General features: G+C 37.7%; 1 protein-coding gene across 2 annotated transcripts in view; it reads left to right on the top strand.

The window, feature by feature from the left end:
- The window catches only part of adamtsl3 (ADAMTS-like 3), a 245,072-nt gene that overhangs the window by 20,394 nt on the left and 203,185 nt on the right, over positions 1-21,493 (top strand). For both annotated transcript variants that reach the window (XM_048183676.1, XM_048183677.1), the window contains one exon: positions 18,664-18,783. In XM_048183676.1, the coding sequence (XP_048039633.1) occupies positions 18,664-18,783 (120 nt within the window). The remainder of the gene's footprint in view (positions 1-18,663; positions 18,784-21,493) is intronic.

The raw sequence follows: 21,493 nt of genomic DNA, 5'->3' as shown, positions 1-21,493 counted from the left end.
CTTCTTTGATAGCATCCTTTATGTATTTTGTCCTGCTCCATAATTTTGAATGAACATTTGTTTTTCCCTGTTGTATTTTGGAAAAAAAGGCCTCTAAAGATTCCAAACAAGACATACTTAACAGAATTAGGACATTTATTTAAACCTACATTAACTAAAAAATATAATGGATATGCACTATTGTTCAGAAGTTTGAGGTCAGAATTTTTTATTTTTTTGTTTTGAGAGAAATTAATAGGTGAGGGCGGGGTAATTTGTCACACTTTTCACACTGTCTAACATTTACTGAGCACCATACATCACAATGGTATAAATGTCATACCAAATGACAGAAGGAAGTCTTGGGCACATATGTTGTATTCATTACATTTTCATATCTTCTCTCATTACGGAGTTGTAGACTGTTGAATAGAGAATGTGCACTTGTGACAATTTGCCCCATCGGTGGGTAAGTTGTCACACTAGATTATCTAAAGATAAGAACACAACTACTTAATTGTTATTATTGATTTTAATTTTTAAATTCAAACCAGAACTGGAAATATAAACAATCATGCCTAGAGAATTTGGAAAAACAATTATTTCAGTCCAAACAATACACATTTCAATCAAAACACATTAAGTGGCAAGACCACTTTACTTTGAACTTTAAACTCAAACTTTCTCTGGCTTGCACATAGATCCATGATAACTGAATGGAATACTGCAGATGACTCACTTAACTTAATTGAGACAACTTGCCCCAAACTGCTAATGTTGGCTAAATCTCAAGGTGAGCTCAACATACTGTAGCACATCAGCTAAAGTATCAAAAGACACGTTATTGTCTCCTCTATGTTGTGCAAAATAATCATTTTTAACATTCATACCTAACAAAGTTGTATTGCATAAAATTTAAAGTGCATTTTTTTTACTTTTTAAGCCAAAAAATAAGAAAATTATGCTAACCTCAGATTAGAGCGATCTTGACCAAATGTGACCAGGAAGTTGACTCTGGAAGAAGTAGTCACACAAAGTGGCTATTTGATTTTTGAGATAGATCCTCTAGTTTTGGAGTTATGAAGAGTGTGACAACTTACCCATGTGACAATTTACCCCGCTCTCCCCTACTTTTCTTCAACAAATCAGCATTTTACAATGATTTCTGAAGGATCATAAGTAGTAATAATGCTGAAAATTCAGCTTGGCCATTCCGTGTCAATTCAACCAGAGGTCACCGGCTCGAATTTTTGATTTTGTTAATATTTTTTCTGTAGAAAGACAAACATAAATAGTGATGAAAGCCAAAACATTAAATGTCACAGATGTGTATTTACTGAGTAGTCCACTGTTTTGTAGAGGGGGGTCATTTGGGAGATTTGGAGCCAAATTAGAGGGTTGTAAAATTGAATTTAGAAAGATGGCAGCATCATTATTTTATTATAACACAGAGATTGGTAGGTCTATTAGTAAAATCTGTTGACTTTAGCAATCTTTGTTTCATTACATGCTAATAGTGACAGTTCAAAAATGGCAAAAAGCACTTTTTGTGTTTTTTTTTTGCCTCAAGTTTGCATGCCTGTAACTCAAGAAGTATTAAAAATATCTTAAAATCCTTTTAGATTCTGGTTCTCAAACTTTCCCTTTCATTTTAAAGGCCCTCGATGGTTCAATCTCATAGATATGGACATGTTAATGTGGCTCCATGTGTAAATTGGTAAATTGTACACATTTTCAGTGTTACAAAACCAAATATGGGTCACTTTGCATACAGCTGATACTTTTTTCTTTTAAAGAGGAATATCTGAAGAACAAATAATGTTAAAACTAGAAATGTATCTCTTGATTTTGAGATGGGGAAGTTTCCGAAATTTGGTTGATTTGACATGGAATGACCCAGCTTTGTTATCAGAGAAAAAAATTACATATTTATTTTTTATGTTATTTTAATTTGTTATAATATTCCACAAAATTACAGTGTTTACTGTATTTTGATCAAATAAATGCATCCTCTGTGACCATAAGAGACTTCAAAAACAATATGTTCATTTTAAAGGTAACTGATTTAACATTTGTAATGACATTTTGATATAATTGATATTTTCTGAAAACTGAGACTTTGTTTTATTGAAATAAAAATTTACATTTTTATTAATAATTATGAATAATTTATTAATATTTATGAATAAATATCCTGACACATCAGAGCTTTATAATGGCAGTGATAGGTTGAAGAAAGTGCCTCCATCTACATCCATCCATCATAAACATACTCCACACGGCTCCGGAGGGTTAATAAAGGCCTTCTGAAGCAAAGCGATGCATTTGTGTAAAAAGAAAAATCCATATTTAACACGTTATGAAGTAAAATATCCAGACCGGTTTCCGTATTCAACTTAGGAAGAAAGCACAATGCCTCTCGCAGTTTAAAAAGCTTACGCTGCGTCCTACGCCTTCCCTATTCAATGGAAAAAGCTTAACTGATGCGACGCCAGTTCCTTTTTTGTATCTTGAATACTGAAGGCAGTCTGGCGGAAGCTAGATATTTTACTTCATAACTTGTTAAATATGGATATTTTTTACACAAATGCATTTTTTTACTCTCCCCGGAGCCGTGTGGAGAAAGTTTATGATGGATGGATGCACTTTCTTCAGCTCATACTTGTTGGTATCACTCACTGCCATTATAAAGTTCGTATGCATCAGGATATTTATCAAACTCCGATTGTGTTCAGAAAGAAGAAAGTCATAGACACCTAGGATGGCTTGAGGATAAGTAAATCTTGGGGTAATTTTCATTTGAAAGTGAACTATTCCTTTAGCCAGTATTTTCTTAGGTACAGTAAGTACACGTACTGTAAAATAAAGTGCAACTATAACTATTTATTGATACCTTCTGGTACTGAATTATATATTATAGTCAACATTTATCATGTTTCCTTCACTATTTTTTGCCATCTCTGCTGCAAATAAAGAGGTTTCTTAGAAAAAGTTTACATTTTGTTACAGCCTATGCACCAATGATGCCTTAAAATGCTTCTCATTTAGGCAGCTTGCTAGGTTTTGGAACAGAGCCCATGTCCCTTCAAAAGAAATATCCTATTCAACAGAATTCTGTACAATGTCAAGGTACCCAAATAGATCAGGAACAGCTGTTAGCAGATCCTCACATTTACCCAACTCCCATTCTCAAGGTCAGCCAGACCCCTCTCAAAATTCCTCAACAGGATTTTCCCTGAACACGTCACCCGACCTCTGTGTACACGGCTCATGGGGTGGTCATCAATGCTGGAGGTAACTGTTGACTCAAGGGTTATTGTCCTATAACCTCTTTTTATTGGTTTTTCATCACCTCAGCAGAGCACATAAGCCATCAATCACCATCTCATACTGGATTATTGGCTGGTTGTGGAGTCAATGGCTGACTCTGGTGTGTTTTTAGAGACCTACTAATGTTCAGCTTAGTCCAGAAATGGATTAATGGATTGTCTGAAATTATTGGATGTACAGTGGGTACGGAAAGTATTCAGACCCCCTTAAATTTTTCACTCTTTGTTATATTGCAGCCATTTGCTAAAATCATTTAAGTTAATTTTTTCCTCATTAATGTACACACAGCACCCCATATTGACAGAAAAACACAGAATTGTTGACATTTTTGCAGATTTATTAAAAAAGAAAAACTGAAATATCACATGGTCCTAAGTATTTAGACCCTTTGCTCAGTATTTAGTAGAAGCACCCTTTTGATCTAATACAGCCATGAGTCTTTTTGGGAAAGATGCAACAAGTTTTTCACACCTGGATTTGGGGATCCTCTGCCATTCCTCCTTGCAGATCCTCTCCAGTTCTGTCAGGTTGGATGGTAAACGTTGGTGGACAGCCATTTTTAGGTCTCTCCAGAGATGCTCAATTGGGTTTAAGTCAGGGCTCTTGCTGGGCCATTCAAGAACAGTCACAGAGTTGTTGTGAAGCCACTCCTTCATTATTTTAGCTGTGTGCTTAGGGTCATTGTCTTGTTGGAAGGTAAACCTTCGGCCCAGTCTGAGGTCCTGAGCACTCTGGAGAAGGTTTTCGTCCAGGATATCCCTGTCCTTGGCCGCATTCATCTTTCCCTCGATTGCAACCAGTCGTCCTGTGCCTGCAGCTGAAAAACACCCCCACAGCATGATGCTGCCACCACCATGCTTCACTGTTGGGACTGTATTGGACAGCTGATGAGCAGTGCCTGGTTTTCTCCACACATACCGCTTAGAATTGAGGCCAAAAAGTTCTATCTTGGTCTCATCAGACCAGAGAATCTTATTTCTCACCATCTTGGAGTCCTTCAGGTGTTTTTTAGCAAACTCCATGCAGGCTTTCATGTGTCTTGCACTGAGGAGAGGGCCACTCTGCCATAAAGCCCCGACTGGTGGAGGGCTGCAGTGATGGTTGACTTTCTACAACTTTCTCCCATCTCCCGACTGCATCTCTGGAGCTCAGCCACAGTGATCTTTGGGTTCTTCTTTACCTCTCTCACCAAGGCTCTTCTCCCCCGATAGCTCAGTTTGGCCGGACGGCCAGCTCTAGGAAGGGTTCTGGTCATCCCAAACGTCTTCCATTTAAGGATTATGGAGGCCACTGTGCTCTTAGGAACCTTAAGTGCAGCAGAAATGTTTTTGTAACCTTGGCCAGATCTGTGCCTTGCCACAATTCTGTCTCTGATCTCTTCAGGCAGTTCCTTTGACCTCATGATTCTCATTTGCTCTGACATGCACTGTGAGCTGTAAGGTCTTATATAGACAGGTGTGTGGCTTTCCTAATCAAGTCCAATCAGTATAATCAAACACAGCTGGACTCAAATGAAGGTGTAGAACCATCTCAAGGATGATCAGAAGAAATGGACAGCACCTGAGTTAAATCAAAGACTATAGAATAACACAAGACATGTCACTCGTATTGTTTTGAATGGGAGAAAGTGTAACGCGCAATATGGCGGAATAAGTCCCGCCTTCTAAATAAGAGCCAATTGTCGACTGGTAAAGTCATGGCGTCACTGCAGCGGCTGTTAGAAGCACCTATAAAAACAGTCTGACTGTTTCTATAGAAACAGTCAGACGCGCGCCTCCGAAATGAGGCACAAGAGACGCCATGTAGGACCATGTGATATTTCAGTTTTTCTTTTTTAATAAATCTGCAAAAATATCAACAATTCTGTGTTTTTCTGTCAATATGGGGTGCTGTGTGTACATTAATGAGGAAAAAAATTAACTTTAATGATTTTAGCAAATGGCTGCAATATAACAAAGAGTGAAAAATTGAAGGGGGTCTGAATACTTTCCGTACCCACTGTAATTGATTGGTGCTCAAGAGGCTTCGTCCTTCCTCCTAGTACTCTTGTTTACACATCTCCGTGAGCAGCTCAAGCCATCAAGTGCCTTCTAATTGCTTTAGGAAGCAAGTTGTGTGTAATTGCCTCGTAAGTATGTACGTTTATGAATGTTTAGATATGTGAATGAGTGTTTGGTAACTGCCATGCTTTACCTTCGTTACCCAGAAACACTTGCTGGCATGCTGCGAGTACATTTGTCACAGGTGTCAGGTTGATAAAAGTGTTGCCATGACATGCACCTCCATCCTCTTGAGCTCTTGCTTATTAAAGTGCCTTCAGAAGATAACAGAGATCAACAGAGAGCTGGAACAAGCCAAACAAGGACAATCTTAACGTAAGACTAATGACAGAGTACAACTAAGGATGGCTGGTACTAGAGGTGTGCGATATGTATAGTCTACGATAATATCCTAATTGTTGTTTTAATGGTGTGGATGCTGACTTTATTGAGTGTGTCACTCACTTTGGGGGGTAAAAATCAAAAACACGCCTTTATGTAGCCTATTAGAAGGCCCCAAAAATTCAATATATGACTGCAAAAATGCCCCTGTTTGAGTCTTTGTTTTATATTTCTATAAGATATTGTTAAGCAGTATCACATGAGCAAGAGTGCTGTTTCTCCCGCATATCAGCATGATTTTAAACAACAGTTCAATAAACAAAAACTCAATATTGAGTTACATTTTAGACACAATATTGTCAATATTGTCTGTTTTTTCTCTATTTTGCTCACAAAAATAGTTCTAAACAATGCCATAAATTGTGTCTTTCTCTTTAAATAAATTTAATTGTTATTAACATTTTCTTAAGGATAAAACCAATCTATTATCTCTTCTAATGCTGTAAACAACATTCAGGGAGCTCTTTCTTGCACATGACTACATTATTAAAGGTTACAAATAACAACAGAGTCCAAACTATTAGTTGCAATTGACTTTTAGATATAATCATCAACACTCAAATAAAAAAAAAAAAGTGTAAATTGCACATAAGGCAGGTTTTGCATTAACTTCTAAATCTAATTTAAAAATATGATAGTTTACACAGTTACTGTCATGTTTTCATGACAAATTTATTTAAAGATATATTTAATAATTAAAGGGTCCTTGATTATGAATTCAGTTTTTTAACTTTAGTTAGTGTGTAATGTTGCTGTTTGAGCATAAACAACATCTGCAAAGTTACGATGCTCAATGTTCAATGCAAAGGGAGATATAGCTTTTTAAAGACTACAACAAACGGCTTGTAGGGACTACGTCGAGCTTCTTCCCAGGTTAGTGACATCACAAACCCCAAAATTTACATAAACCCTGCTCCCAAGAACACGTAACAAAGGTGGTGAGGCCATGTTGGGCTGCTTTAGAGAAGAGGAAGAGTTGTTGTAGTTGAGTGTTGTTGACATGCCGTCATTTTACGCTGGACTGCTTCACAAACGAGGGTCAATTCAACACTGGATTTGCACAAAAGTTTAACATGACGGCACATGCTAGTGGATTAGTTGAATCAACTCCACAACAACTACATAAATGTATCCACTAACCATTCAGAAACGTCCAGTTTCATTCTAAAATTTGTAACTTCTTCCTGAGTCTCTCCATCAGTGTCGACTCCGGTTTGAACAATGTAAGGCTGAACACCGTTACTGACAATCCTCATTTTGGCTGCGTGAGATTCTCCAGCTTTGTTGTTGTTGAGCTGTTAAAGCTCCGCCCTCTTCTGGAAAGGGGGCGGGAGCAGCAGCTCATTTGCATTTAAAGGGACACACACAAAAACAGTGCGTTTTTGATCACACCCAAATAGGGGCAAATTTGACAAGCTATAATTAATGATCTGTGGAGTATTTTGAGCTGAAACTTCACAGACACATTCTGGGGACACCAGAGACTTATATTACAAAGGGGTCCCCTTTAAGACATTAGTAACAAGTAAAGTAAATATAATGAATATATAAGCTGATATAGTGCATATATTTAGTGAAATGCTTCATTTCTCTAGTGAACTAACATGCTGTGGACACTAAATGACTTGCCTGAGGTAAATGTAATGCTACGTGAGATATTATTCTCAAGCTGTTTTATTGATGTCTTTCCGGGGTTGAAACACTGGTTGAGAGATCACATGTAAACATATCTATGCATAGATCATCTGTTCTTCTTCTTCTGCTCTTTTTCCTGTTGTGGCGGTTAGCAAACAGTGTTGCATTACCGCGCATGCCCCCTTCTGGATTGGAGTGTGAATCACCTGTGACTGACTGTATTCATCATCTGATTATATGCACTGAACTATGATGTCCATACCGTGGCAATTCGGGCCGAATACATGTACCGTTATACTCCTACAGTAGGTGAAAAATAGTATATGAGCTGAGTAGTACGTTTAAATTCATAGTATTCATAAAACTGTAAGCGAAAAGTATCCGGTTGACCTACTACAGTACTTCCGGCGAGATTCTGAAATGTGCAATCAATCGACACTGTATTATCCCATGATAATGCATGGGCAGAGGATTTGTGAATAGAAGTGAAGCGACACATGACAACGACAACATGGTGAATGTAGTACATCCAAATTTGAATATATACTACACACATTCATACTATAACATTCTTTTTTTTACGGTCGTGAAGTAAGTTTCAGACCAAATGTAGTACCTGTATAGTATGTGATTTCAGACGCAGCATGTGAAAGTGATGTGACGTGAAGACCAAGAATGGTAACCCATCTGCATTTAACCCATCCAAGTTAGTGCACACACATAAGCAGTGAGTAGTGAAGATGCACTCAATGACTCACTCATAATGCACCTACTGGTGGATTAAATTCATATTTAAAGTATCATTTTATTTAATTTTTCATGGACTTTTCAAAATATTTTTAAAACATTAAATTCATAACATTATTTGTGTAATTGTAATTGCACTGTAAATACATCTAAATATCTGTGCCACTTCTGCAGTGCAAAATTTTTCAGCAAAATTCAGTGCAGATTTTATTGATACTGATTTTATTTGACAAATGCGTCAAATCCCCTTAAAATATTAAGTATAATTTTATTTTTCAATATCGCTCATTCCTAGCTGATACTGTAGTATTTCGTAAACAACTCTCTTTTCTTTTCGAAATTAATATTGACTGTTTTGCTCAACAGAATTGACAGTGACGGACACTGTGGGTAGGAGGTAGGAACTTGAGGACGACACAGTTCCTCACATCAAGAACTTGAGGACAGCATGAACAAAGGGGTTTTTTATGCTGCTTGACCTCTTAGTGAGGGTAGGCCTGCTTTCATAATGAGATCAAAGATCTGGCACCATCTTCTAACACCTGCATTTGCTAAAACATTCAGCCTGAGGGTACAGTACTAGCAGAACGGTCCAGCAGCAGTGGCTAATGAAAGCACACAACGAACTTGATTACTTTGTACTCTAGGTATTTTAGCCCTGAAAGCTGTATTGTGTTTACAACTTCAGTTGCTTCACATTGTATTCCAGTTGAGTTCATTCTTAAAAATAAAGGTTTTCGCAGTGATGCCATGGAACAGTGGTGCTCAATCCTGTTCCTGAAGATTCCTGAAGAACCCTGATCCAACGCACTTGTAATTAACAACTACTCCTGAAGATCTTAATTAGCTAGTTCAGTTGCATTTGATTAGGGTTGAAGCTGAACTTTACAGGAAGGTAGATCTTCAGGAACCGGATTGGGCATCCCTGCCATAGAAGAACCATTTTGGGTTCCTCAAAGAACCTTTCAGTGAACAGTTAAAAGAACCATTTTTGTCTGATATGGAGAATATTTTAAAAATCTTAAGAATATTTTCCCACTGTAAAGAACCTTTTTTTTGCAGTGGAAAGTTTCCATGGATGTTAAAGGTTCGAGCCATCAATCCCAATAAAGAACTTTTATTTTGAAGAGGATGTTGTGGACTAAATTCGATGAATAATGTTACTGAATCATGGTCTTTGGGTTGGTCATTGCCTTTAGGTTATGACTCAGCTTTTGTTCCAAACATTATGCCACATATCTGCTCGATTAATCCCTGCATACCAACTGCTTCTGGTACGACAAAAAACACCAAGAACATCAAAGTATGGCCATAGGGAGCAAGCTGAACCCCGCAGGGCAATTTTGCTCACGCTGATTGGAATATGTTCAAAGAGTCTGCAACATGCTGAGATTACACTGATGAATATGCATTATCCATCATGGGCTACAATCAGCAGGTGGGTGGAAGATGTTGTCACCAGAACCATCACCACACATCCCTACTGAAGGCTCTGGCTATATACACACTCCAGAGTTGCTGTCTTGCTGAATATCCAAATGAACTTATATTTATCATGAGTTTGCAGTGTGAATCAAATGTCCCATGTGCCAATTCACAAGTATAAACAATCTCTCAAAAAGGATTCATCAATTAATGTATACTCTGAATCAGTTAGAGCGGCTACTGAATCTGACTCATTTACTAAACTATAAGTTTTAATGACTTTCAGTGGTTTCATTCTCAACATGAAGCAAGTTTTGTGTATTTGAGATTTGAGAATCTTAAATGCAAGTTTGTTTTGAAATGTAAGTATATACACTTGTTCAAAAGTTTAAAGTCAGCAAGATTTTATGTTTTTGACAGAAATATGTTATGCTCACCAGTGCTTCATTTACTCACAAAAATACAGTAATATTGTTAAATATTATTGCCATGTTATAACTGTTATATTAGTCTTCAGTGGCATGATTCTTCATGAATCATTCTGATATGCTTGATTCATGTCAAGGAAACACTTCTTACCATTATCAATGTTGAAAACAGCGCTGCTTAATATTTTTGTGGAAACTGTGGTGTTTTATATAAGCAATATCTCATGAGCAGCTGTGCGATATGGCTGTATATCAGCACGGCTGTGATTCGGCTGTTGGTATTTGAGGTCTAAATCACTACATCCTCTACTAAAAAAACCTCTTAAAACTAAATTTCATGACATAAAAACAGTAGCAGTACTGGGGAATTATGGCACGGCTCTCTGCCAATCAGATTCGAGAAATGTTGTATAAACACACACTCACAAAATCCTAGGCCAAATATTTAGTGGTCTTTTAATAGTCTTAACTATTTTAATCACAAATCACTGGTCCAGAAATGAGCAAGAATTCCACAAATATTGTAGATAAAGTAACTTATCACGGAATAACCTTCCCCAACCTGCCGACAGCTTTTCACAGGAAGAAGAGTCAGTATTGTTCCACTCAATGTCGATGGCTTCAAACTGTTCTTGAGTAGCTGAAAAATGTCTCCCAGTTCATTTGAGTTTAATGTGAGACCAAATATTCACTATAGGGTTCAAATCTGGACTCTGATCAGGCCAAAACATGAGCCTGATTGACTTGTTCTCAAGCCACTTCTTGTTGTCTTTACAGTGTGGGCAGAGCAGGAGCATTGTCTTGTTGAAAAATAACATCTGATCATTCCTCTTTAGATAACTACTTTTTATTTTGGGAAGCAAGCCATTCAGCAATATATTCTCTTGAACTCCAAAGCATTAAATGAATTTTCACAGTGAAGTAGCTCACCATTAACAACAGCTAAAATGACAGCTCTTCCTCCATGCTTCACTGTGCTAGAGATGCATTTATTATTATATTTCTCAGCAGATTTTCGTTGATGCCACTCTGGAGCATCACCATGCAACTCGTGTTTCATTGTGATTCATCACTCCACACACGACTTCCCATATTCTGCCAAAACCTTCATTCTGTCTTTGATGTTTTTCTGAGACAGCAGTTGCTTTTTAAGTAGTGCATTTGCTTAAATGTCGCTAATTTCCTGACCAATAAGACAATTAAAAGCTTAGTGCTTAGTTGGCCCATTTTTTTGCCCAGGAGTATATGTATATATTTGAAGTATGCTATGAAAAATAAGTTGTTTTATAAGATAAGTCACAAGAATTTTGCAGCTGGCAGGATTCATTTACGACACTACGCGACTACGTTTCTAAGGTTTCTGCCATCGGTAACTGATTGTCATAAAAAAGACTCTGAAAGCATTTATCTGACGTCAGGGACATTTTATGATGGTCTTACAAGGGGTAAGAGACTCAAATTGTCGTTGGCGCTTTTTCAGAATGATTTAGAGTCAGGATGCTTTTACCAACTCATGCTCCCATTGCTCAGGGTAAATGTTGAATCTTCATTGTCCCACTGACTTCAGAGCTGAGGAATGCTAGAGTGACCAGATGTTAACCTGGCCCTGTTTTAAAGAAGTTATGATCCAGGATTAGGTCCTCCTCTGACTGTACTGATCCTTGGCACCAAGTACTAAAAGTCAAAAGCTTATCTAGGGTTAGTCCAGTCTGAGAAAAGGTACTGGCCTGCTGCCATTAACCCAGAGACCAGCTTGGAGAAACCAGCTGGAGTTTTCTCCACATTATTGAGTATACTCACTCTGACGGCGTCGTCACATTCCTTCGGTCAGAGCGGAGTCTTTCACTTCCAATCTTTGATGTTAGAACTCAACTTAGTGCTTTACTTATTTGGCACTTATGCCCTGCTGAGACAATGTATCTACAGTTCCCTAATAGAGTGGCTGATGAAACATCTTCTGGCACATGAAAACACGCACACCTGTGCCTGCTCTTGTAAATGCCAGTGGAAGTGTGCTGAGCCTTTAGTAATGAGCTTGTATGTGGCGCTAAGCTGAACGAAACCCAGTACGGTTCCTCCAATGCTGCCTGAAATTTAAGCTGAATCAAAACCAGGTTAAATTACGGCAAGAGTTAAGGGGTGTACAAACTAAGGTTGATACTATAATGAAAAATATTAAGTTCAATTCATATATAGCACTTTTCACAATACATATCGTACTTTTCACAATACATATCGTTTTAAGGCACAAAGTGCAAGGTTATGATATGCTTTATGTGAATGCTTGGCTAAAGAGATGTGTCTTTAATCTAGATTTAAACTGGGAGAGAGTCTCTGAGCCCCAGCTATTCCAGAGTTTAGGAGCCAAATGCGAAAACGCTCTCACTCCTTTAGTAGGCTTAGATATCCTAGGTACAACCAAAAGTGCAGAGTTTTGTGACCTTAAAGAGCGAGATGGATTGTAGGGCAGTAAAAGACTTAAAATACACAGGAGCTAAACCATTTAGGGCCTTATAGGTCAGTAGCAATACTTTGTTATCGATGTAGAACCTGAGGCAGAACAGGTAGCCGGTTTAAAGCCATCCTAGGTGTATACTGAGAAATGTAGGAGGAGCTTGAGTTTGTTTCCTAGCCCTTTTTGTTTGAACCACGAGAGGCATCTACTCTCACATAAACTTACGCTACGCCTATGTTATATGCCAGAACTCAACTCTTTCGTGAACGCGCGGACGGACGTTACCGGAAGCTAGTAATTATAGTCTTGTCTTGTCTTGTCTTGTCTAGTCAAGTCACGTCACGTCATGTCTCGTCTTGTCTCGTCAAGTCATGTCTCATCAAGTCTCGTCAAGTCTCGTCAGGTCATGTCTCGTCAAAGCTCGTCAAGTCAAAAGTCAAGACTCGTCAATCAAGTCTCGTTAAGTCAAGTCAAGTCAAGTCAAGTTTTGCCAAGTCAAGTCTCATCAAGTCAAGTCTCGTCAAGTCTCGTCAAGTCAAGTCTCGTCAAGTCTCGTCAAGTCTTGTCAAGTCTTGTCAAGTCTCGTCAAGTCACGTCAAGTCTCGTCAAGTCAAGTCAAGTCAAGTCAAGTCAAGTCTCGTCAAGTCAAGTCTTGTCAAGTCTCGTCAAGTCTCGTCAAGTCACGTCAAGTCACGTCAAGTCTCGTCAAGTCACGTCAAGTCAAGTCAAGTCAAGTCAAGTCAAGTCACGTCAAGTCTTGTCAAGTCACGTCAAGTCACATCAAGTCTTGTCAAGTCTTGTCAAGTCACGTCAAGTCTCGTCAATTCTCGTCAAGTCAAGTCTCGTCAAGTCACGTCAAGTCACGTCAAGTCTCGTCAAGTCTTGTCAAGTCACGTCAAGTCTCGTCAAGTCAAGTCACGTCACGTCAAGTCTTGTCAAGTCTTGTCAAGTCACGTCAAGTCTCGTCAAGTCAAGTCTCATCAAGTCAAGTCAAGTCTCGTCAAGTCACGTCAAGTCTCTTCAAGTCTCATCAAGTCAAGTCACGTCAAGTCTCGTCAAGTCTCGTCAAGTCTCGTCAAGTCAAGTTAAGTCAAGTCACGTCACGTCAAGTCACGTCAAGTCTTGTCAAGTCTTGTCAAGTCTCGTCAAGTCAAGTCTCGTCTCGTCAAGTCTCGTCAAGTCTCGTCAAGTCAAGTCAAGTCAAGTCAAGTCAAGTCAAGTCACGTCACGTCACGTCAAGTCACGTCAAGTCTTGTCAAGTCTCGTCAAGTCAAGTCTCATCAAGTCAAGTCAAGTCTCGTCAAGTCACGTCAAGTCTTGTCAAGTCAAGTCTCATCAAGTCAAGTCTCGTCAAGTCAAGTCTCATCAAGTCAAGTCTCATCAAGTCAAGTCTCATCAAGTCAAGTCTCATCAAGTCAAGTCAAGTCTCGTCAAGTCACGTCAAGGCTTGTCAAGTCAAGTCTCATCAAGTCAAGTCTCGTCAAGTCAAGTCACGTCAAGTCTTGTCAAGTCAAGTCTCATCAAGTCAAGTCTTGTCAAGTCTCGTCAAGTCTCGTCAAGTCTCGTCAAGTCTCGTCAAGTCTAGTCAAGTCTCGTCAAGTCATGTCAAGTCTTGTCAAGTCTTGTCAAGTCAAGTTTCATCAAGTCAAGTTTCATCAAGTCTCGAGTCAAGTCTCGAGTGAAGTCTCAAGTCAAGTCTCAAGTCGTCTCTTCAAGTCTCGTCAACTCTCGTCAAGTCTCATCAAGTCTTGTCAAGTCACGTCACGTCAAGTCAAAAGTCAAGTCTATATTCAGTAAAACTGCACATGGGTTCAAATCAGCTTGCCTTCAGTGGACCTTTGTGACATAACTTTAGTGCTTTAACTTTATTGCAAAGGCAACATTTCTAATTTTCATTTAGTTTAAATTTTCCAATTAATATTTTATTTGATTTCAGCTTTATTTCAATTAACAGAAGTGTTTTTAATAGTTGTGTGTTTAAAGACACTAATATAGTTGTAGTTATTTTTCTTGTTGTGAACGGGCCTTTGTGCTCATTCAGAGGCGGCCGTTCAAGTATTTTCTTGTAAAATAAGAAAAGCCCAGCATTAACACTATTAAGATCTGATTTGTATATAAAAGCTGAGGTGGTGATTATAAAGGGGAGTTTGAAGCCTTCATCCATCCAAAGACGTATTTTTTTGTTTAGGGCACTTAAAGGATCATATGTCAGACTGTGAACATCCTCACAGAGTTTTGTGCAGCTCTCAGAACCTCCCTTCAGTTTCTATTCTTGGTCATGAAATGAAAGTCATTCCTGTTAGCCGTATTATTTTTGCTCTGTCAGGGCTGTTTCCTGTAAGAGATGATGAGAGATGGCTGAGCTGCTCGACTCTTTCCTTTGCTCGCACGTACAGGAGGGAGTTTGTTGTCGTAAGTCTGTGTGGGCCCCCGTGAGGTACCTTGGGGCCTCATAGGGAATTTATTGGAGAAGATGTCCCCAGCTAACACAGTCAGCACCTGAAGGACTTCTGTGTGTGTGTGTTTTTGGGGAACACAGATGGTAGGGTGTTTACAGGGGTGACAGATGAGACTTGTTTAGGCTGTAAACTGTCTGGATTGATGTTTGTGTTTGGGGACAGATTGCGAAAATGTACATGTCAAACATACAAACAAACACATTTCTTATGCATACACAGACACTGATTGTGATCTTGCCATCATTAAAGGGTTAATTCATCCAAAAATGAAAATTCTGTCATTAATTACTCACCCTCATGCCGTTCCAAACGCATAAGACCTTCGTTCATCTTCAGACCACAAATTAAGATATTTTTGATAAAATCCGATGGCTCAGTGAGGCCTGCATCGCCAGCAATAACACTCCCTTTTTCAATGACCAGAAAGCTACTAAAGTACAAAAAGTATTCTTGTCGCTTCATAACAATAAGGTTGAACCACTGTAGTCACATGAACTGTTTTAAATATGTTTTTAGTATTTTTTTGGGCATCTGGAAGTGTTAATTATCTTGCTGGCAATAGAGACCTCCCTGAGACATCGGATTTCTTTAAAATAATCTTAATTTGTGTTGTGAAGATGAACGAAGGTCTGGAACGACACGAGAGTGAATAATAAATGAAAGAATTTTCATTTTTGGGTGAACTAACACTTTAACAACAATAACAGGGTCTTTATTTTGACTTAATAAGGGTTTTTAATCTCAAATATTTATGCATCAGGGTTGCATCGCACATAAATCACCATTTATATTAATATTTTCAGACACATTAAATTATATTGATAAGCAGTGCTGGGTAGATTACTTAAAAACTGTAATCCATACCGAATACAAATTACATGAAGAGAAGTGTTAGTAACGTAATCCATTACATTACACATTTTATGTAATGTAATCTGATTACTTTTTTGTACGGTTTTTGTAGGAACTGCTAAAAAGGGGGTTCGTAAATAGATGAAAAGCTAATTTAAAAAATGTTAAATTAAAATAAAATAAAACACTAAAACTTGACTACTTGACTAGAACTCAAATAGTGGCCATTCTTATGTGTGCTTTTCCACAAAACTGAAAGACTTTCTGAACATATATAAACAATAAGATTTTTTAGAAAGGAAAATATAAAAAAAATTAATTAGGAGAATTAAATTCTTAATTTTGTGAATAGTAAGTAATCAACTGTAGTCTAATTACGAGTATTTTAAAATATAATATAATCTAATTACAAGTATTTTATTATAATTTTACTTTTTTAATTATGTAATTTTATATTAAATATTTTTAATAAATCAGTACTTCCCTATTTTTCTCAGTGGTTAAAAATTTACTGTCAATATTTCTATAAAGTTATATGAGGAAAAATGTAGTGGTGCTGTACATATTGCAGAATTGATGGCTGTATTGAATTCAATTTAGAAATATCTAATCAGTTATTATGTGTGTTCTATATATAAGGAATGAAATAGACATAATTATTCAAAATGGTGTAATTTTTTATGTTTAGTTGCAAAACTTAATATAAACTAATGAAGTTCCCCTGTGTTGTGACTGTGAATTTGGAGCCAGCTCTTGAAATTCTTCTGAATTCTTCTCAACCCTCACACACACACACACACACACACACACACACACACATGCAGCAGGGCTGTTAATTCAGGCTTGTCAGTGAAAGTCGGTGTGGCTGATGAAAGCATGCCGGGCGGCTTCTCTGACCGTGTGCCAAACTCCTCTGCTCTTTAGGGCGTAAGTGCTTGGAGAAGTAGCCAGCGGTAGCATGTATCCATACACACTTGCACCAGCAGACGCTTCCAGTGCTCGGGTATAAAATTAGATTCATTTTTGATACCAGGTACATTTTGTTTTTAAGCTTCAAACGCTTGTAAATAGTTCCCCATTTAATGAGAAGGGAGGGAAAAAAGCTTTTCAGGAGCTCGCTGTGATTTTATAACCTCTTTAACTTGCATAAAATGTTTATAAGTGTGTCACCACCAGGCACTTCTGAGAAACCCGTCAGCCTGGCATCAGCACGGTAAGCCCATGGTCGCCAACTTCAAATTGGTCTGAACGATTCAGGATTTGGTGCATGTGCTGCAGCTAATCTTCCTCAATAAACCTCTAAGACAAAAGGGAGTTTCACCGCTGAAAGACCCCGAGCTGCTTTCTTTTCTGTGGGCTTCTTACTATCTCACAATGAACTTTTAGCAGTTGCATTTCCCCTTAATTTGTCCATGCTGTAGTTCTTTATTTTCTTTTCGTTTGGGGGATGTCAGAGATGGATAGCAGCTGGCAGGTTTCGAGGTTCATTCCATGAGTCAGGAATAGGATGATTATTTTTTGTACTATGTACGTTTTTTTTATATCTAGAGAGTGGCTAATATATACACCGATCAGGCATAACACATAATGTTGTGTTGGTCCCCCTGTAGCTGCCAAAACAGTCCTGACCCGTCGAGGCATGGACTCCTCTAGACCCCTGAAGGTGTGCTGTGGTATCTGCACCAAGATGTTAGCAGCAGATCCTTTAAGTCCTGTAAGTTGCGAGGTGGAGCCTCCATGGATTGGACTTGTTTGTTCAGCACATCCCACAGATGCCCCATTGGATTGAGATCTGGGGAATTTGGAGGCCAAGTCAACACCTCAAACTCGTTGTTGTGCTCCTCAAACCATTCCTGAACCATTTTTGCTTTGTAGCAGGAGCATTATCCTCCTGAAAGAGGCCAAAGCCGGTAGGGAGTACCTATGCAGCCCCATATGCAACAAACTGCAATGCACTGTGTATTCTGACACCTTTCTGTCAGAACCAGCATTAACTTCTTGAGCAATTTGAGCTATAGTAGCTCTTCTGTTGGATCGGACCACACGGGCCAGCCTTCGTTCCCCACATGCGTCAATGAGCCTCGGCCACACATGACCCTGTCACCGGTTCACCACTGTTCCTTCCTTGGAGCACTTTTGATAGATACTGACCACTGCAGACCGGGAACACTCAAGTCAAGTCAAGTCAAGTCACCTTTATTTATATAGCGCTTTTTACAATGTAGATTGTGTCAAAGCAGCTTTACATTGATAACTGGTACATTATTTTGACTGCACAGCAGCTCTTAAAGAATAGTGTCAATGCAGGCAGATCAAAGCACTGTTGAATATCAAATGTCAAGTCAAATGTCAAGTGTCCCCAACCAAGCAAGCCAAAGGTGACAGCGGCACAAGAGCTGCAGTTTTGGAGATGCTCTAGCATCACAATTTGGTCCTTGTCAAACTCGCTGTCCATTTTTCCTGCTTCTAACACATCAACTTTGAGGACAAAATGTTCACTTGCTGCTTAATATATCCCACCCACTAACAGGTGCTGTGATGAAGACATAATCAGTGTTATTCACTTCACCTGTCAGTGCTCATAATGTTATGCCTGATCGGTGTGTGTATATGTGTATATATATATATATATATATATATATATATATACTTATTTATATATACACATACAGTACTGGGGGTAGATTGGTTACACGTTACAGACTTTTAAATCTAAATCTTACAATTACAGTTGCAAAATTATCAAATAGAAAGTTCAGCTTGATCTGTATGTACTGTATTTGAACACTGTTAACATTTGATATCATCTTTTGTACACTTACCTCATGCTGTGGTAAATGTTACATGCACACCCCTAAATGACAGTACTTTTAGATTAGGTTTAATGTGGATGTTGTGGTTTTGTTTTACAGGGGTTAGCGAGCCAGGCGCAGAGTGCTTACTTCCTACCTGAATTTGCACTTTCTCCACAAGGAAGCTTTCTGGAAGACACAACAGGAGAGCAGTATCTCACCTATCGCTATGATGACCAGGTCAGAATCACAGAATCACACAGTCCATCATAATATTCATCTGGATTGTGTCTGCTCAACTGAAATGATTTCTAACTAAAGTCATACTTGCCACTTCATATTGTGGTGGTTAAATTGCGCGTTGTAAAACCGCTGCTCTGCGAAATGCTCGTGGTTCATTAGCTTCTTGAATTTAATACTAGCTAATAGGCTCTGTTGTAACACCTAGTGAGCTGCCTTGATAAAAATGTTAAATCAAATGTATTATTTTACCTAATATATGTTGTATAGTTTATATATATATTTTATATAGACATTTTTATGAAAATGTAAATATATTTAAAATGAACTTTTTTCGATTGCCTTTGACCCAAAGAATTGTTATGATACATAATTATGCCTCCTACCATTTTAGAACAGTCCTTGTGTCAAAAACTGCACCTAGGATGCTTTAAAATGCTGTCTAGGTAGGCAGTTCACTAGGTTTTGGAACAGATCAATAGATTTGTCTTAAGAGCTGCATGATCTTTCTGTAGATAAGTAAACTCAGTAAGAAAGTCTGATTGAATGAGTCAGTGATTAATTTCACAGGATGGCACAAGTTAATCATGAATAATTTCTGTCTGTGCATTTCCGTGCTGCACTGAGGGGAAAACAGTTGGAAGAATAATGAGAAATGATAGTTCTACATTTTAGTTTTAATTGTGTCATAATTGTGCTATGGGTAATTTAAAGACCCCCTGTGGTGAAAATCAAGTTTTTAATGTTGTTTATTTGTCTATGTGGTGTTTTTAATATGCTTTAAGACAAACCATGTGCAAATTCATAAGTCAACACCATTGTTGAGTATTTTCTTTTTAAAACTGCCGTGAAAAAAAGACGGTTTGAAATCGCTGGTGTTTCTGACGTCACAAACTACCGTGTAACCGTCGACACGTGGGCCGGCTTTAGCATATCATTAACAGCGAACTAGCGGGGGAGTCTCAATTCATATGAGTCTCATATGAATATATGATGTATATTCATAATACACATCAAGTATGACGTATATTATGAAGTTATGATCAACAATATAAATCAGCCGTCTGACTCTGAGATGGTGAACGAGAACATGGTTTGTGTAATATTACAACACATTATTAGCTGTTTGATAACGTAGTCAAGCAAAAGGCGAAGTTGACTGAGTGGATCTCTGAGCTGGTGTGAGTGGAGGCGGGGCTAATTAGCATATTCATTGATCCACATATACTAAATGAGGCAAGGGTGTAGAGTTACATTCAAGGCATGAAGACATTTTTTTCACTGGACAAAAACATTTAAATATGTCATTTTGGTGCTCAAAGATGAAAAAATTATTGACTACAGGGCGTCAAGTTCAGCCAGTTCTAATAATGAAGTTTTCAATTAAAATGTTTTTTATTTAAAATTAGATTTTTATTTAACCTTCCTTCATTGGTTTGGTTAGAATTGACAATTTTTTTTGTCAAGCTTTTTTTTTTTTTTCATGCAGAAATGGTTGTAAACAATTATCTATTGTGTATTTATTTAAAATATAATTTGTTTTTTTAATAAACTCCCGTTCAAAGATTTATGGTCAGTACGATTTTTTTAAAGGAATTAATACTTTAATTCAGCGAGGACTCATTCGGTTGATCAAAGTTGACAATTAAGACATTTATAATGTTAAAAAATATGTTTTTTTTTACTTTCTATTCATCAAAGAATCCTGAAAAAAGTGTTTCAATAAAACTATAAAGCAGAACTGTCTTCAACATTAATAATAATAAGAAACATCCAAATCAGCAAATTAGAATGATCAAACTTTTGAACGATAGTGTATTTAATATATTTTTATATTAAGTAGGGATGCAAATTCTGGGCCGAAATTGAAAATTCTGGATGCTCTTGGCCAGAAACCGAAACCGAAACCGAAAATGCTTTTTAAAAGATTTTTATTTCATATTTTAAATTAAATAAATTAAAAGGCTTTTTTTGTATAATTGTATTAATATTAGACTTTTTAATGAAATTCAATCATTTTAATAATACTGAATTTAAAAAATACAAGCCAATAAAATACAAAAAAACACTTTTATTAGAAAGTAACACTAAAATTGGACAGAAAATATATTAATATTGAATATCAATATATTATTCTTTATTCAGATTTATGCAACAGGTGAAATGTTGGTGTTTCTCTAATATTAAGCAATAGGTTATGAGAAGCTGTATTATATTGTGAATATAGTGACTGCTGAAAGGCATGTTTCACATCACAGCTCTTACTGTTGTGTGTATCTTGACTGGAATGCTGTATTGACCAATCAGAAGCCAGGATCTGGTTTAGGACTATGAAATTGTGAAAGTGTTAAGGTTTGTTCTAGTGAACTGTGAATTGTAACGCACCTTTATTGAATACTAGAGCACAAGACCTGTCAATGATGTAGATACTGATTTTTGAATGATCATAATCACAGAAATAACATGACTCTGTGTTAGCAGCGGTTGGACCGTTTCCACTCGGTACAATCAGTTAAGACTTTCAGATCAGCCCCTCGGCTTAAGGGGAATTTAGGCCAGGCCGTCTCGGTAAACCCTCCGTAACAGGAAAGTCCAGGTAAACCCAAAGTTTATAGGCATTACAAAGCTCTGCCTGACTGTTTTCTTTTGAACGCCTGCCCTGGGAGTCATTAACCCAGACACACTCTGTGCCACTGAACTGTTTTGGGGC

The sequence above is a fragment of the Megalobrama amblycephala genome, linkage group LG3 (genome assembly GCF_018812025.1).
Source record: "Megalobrama amblycephala isolate DHTTF-2021 linkage group LG3, ASM1881202v1, whole genome shotgun sequence".
NCBI lineage: Eukaryota > Metazoa > Chordata > Actinopteri > Cypriniformes > Xenocyprididae > Megalobrama > Megalobrama amblycephala.
The sequence above is the reverse complement of the archived record's forward strand: the minus strand, read 5'-3'. Positions and strand labels throughout refer to the sequence as shown.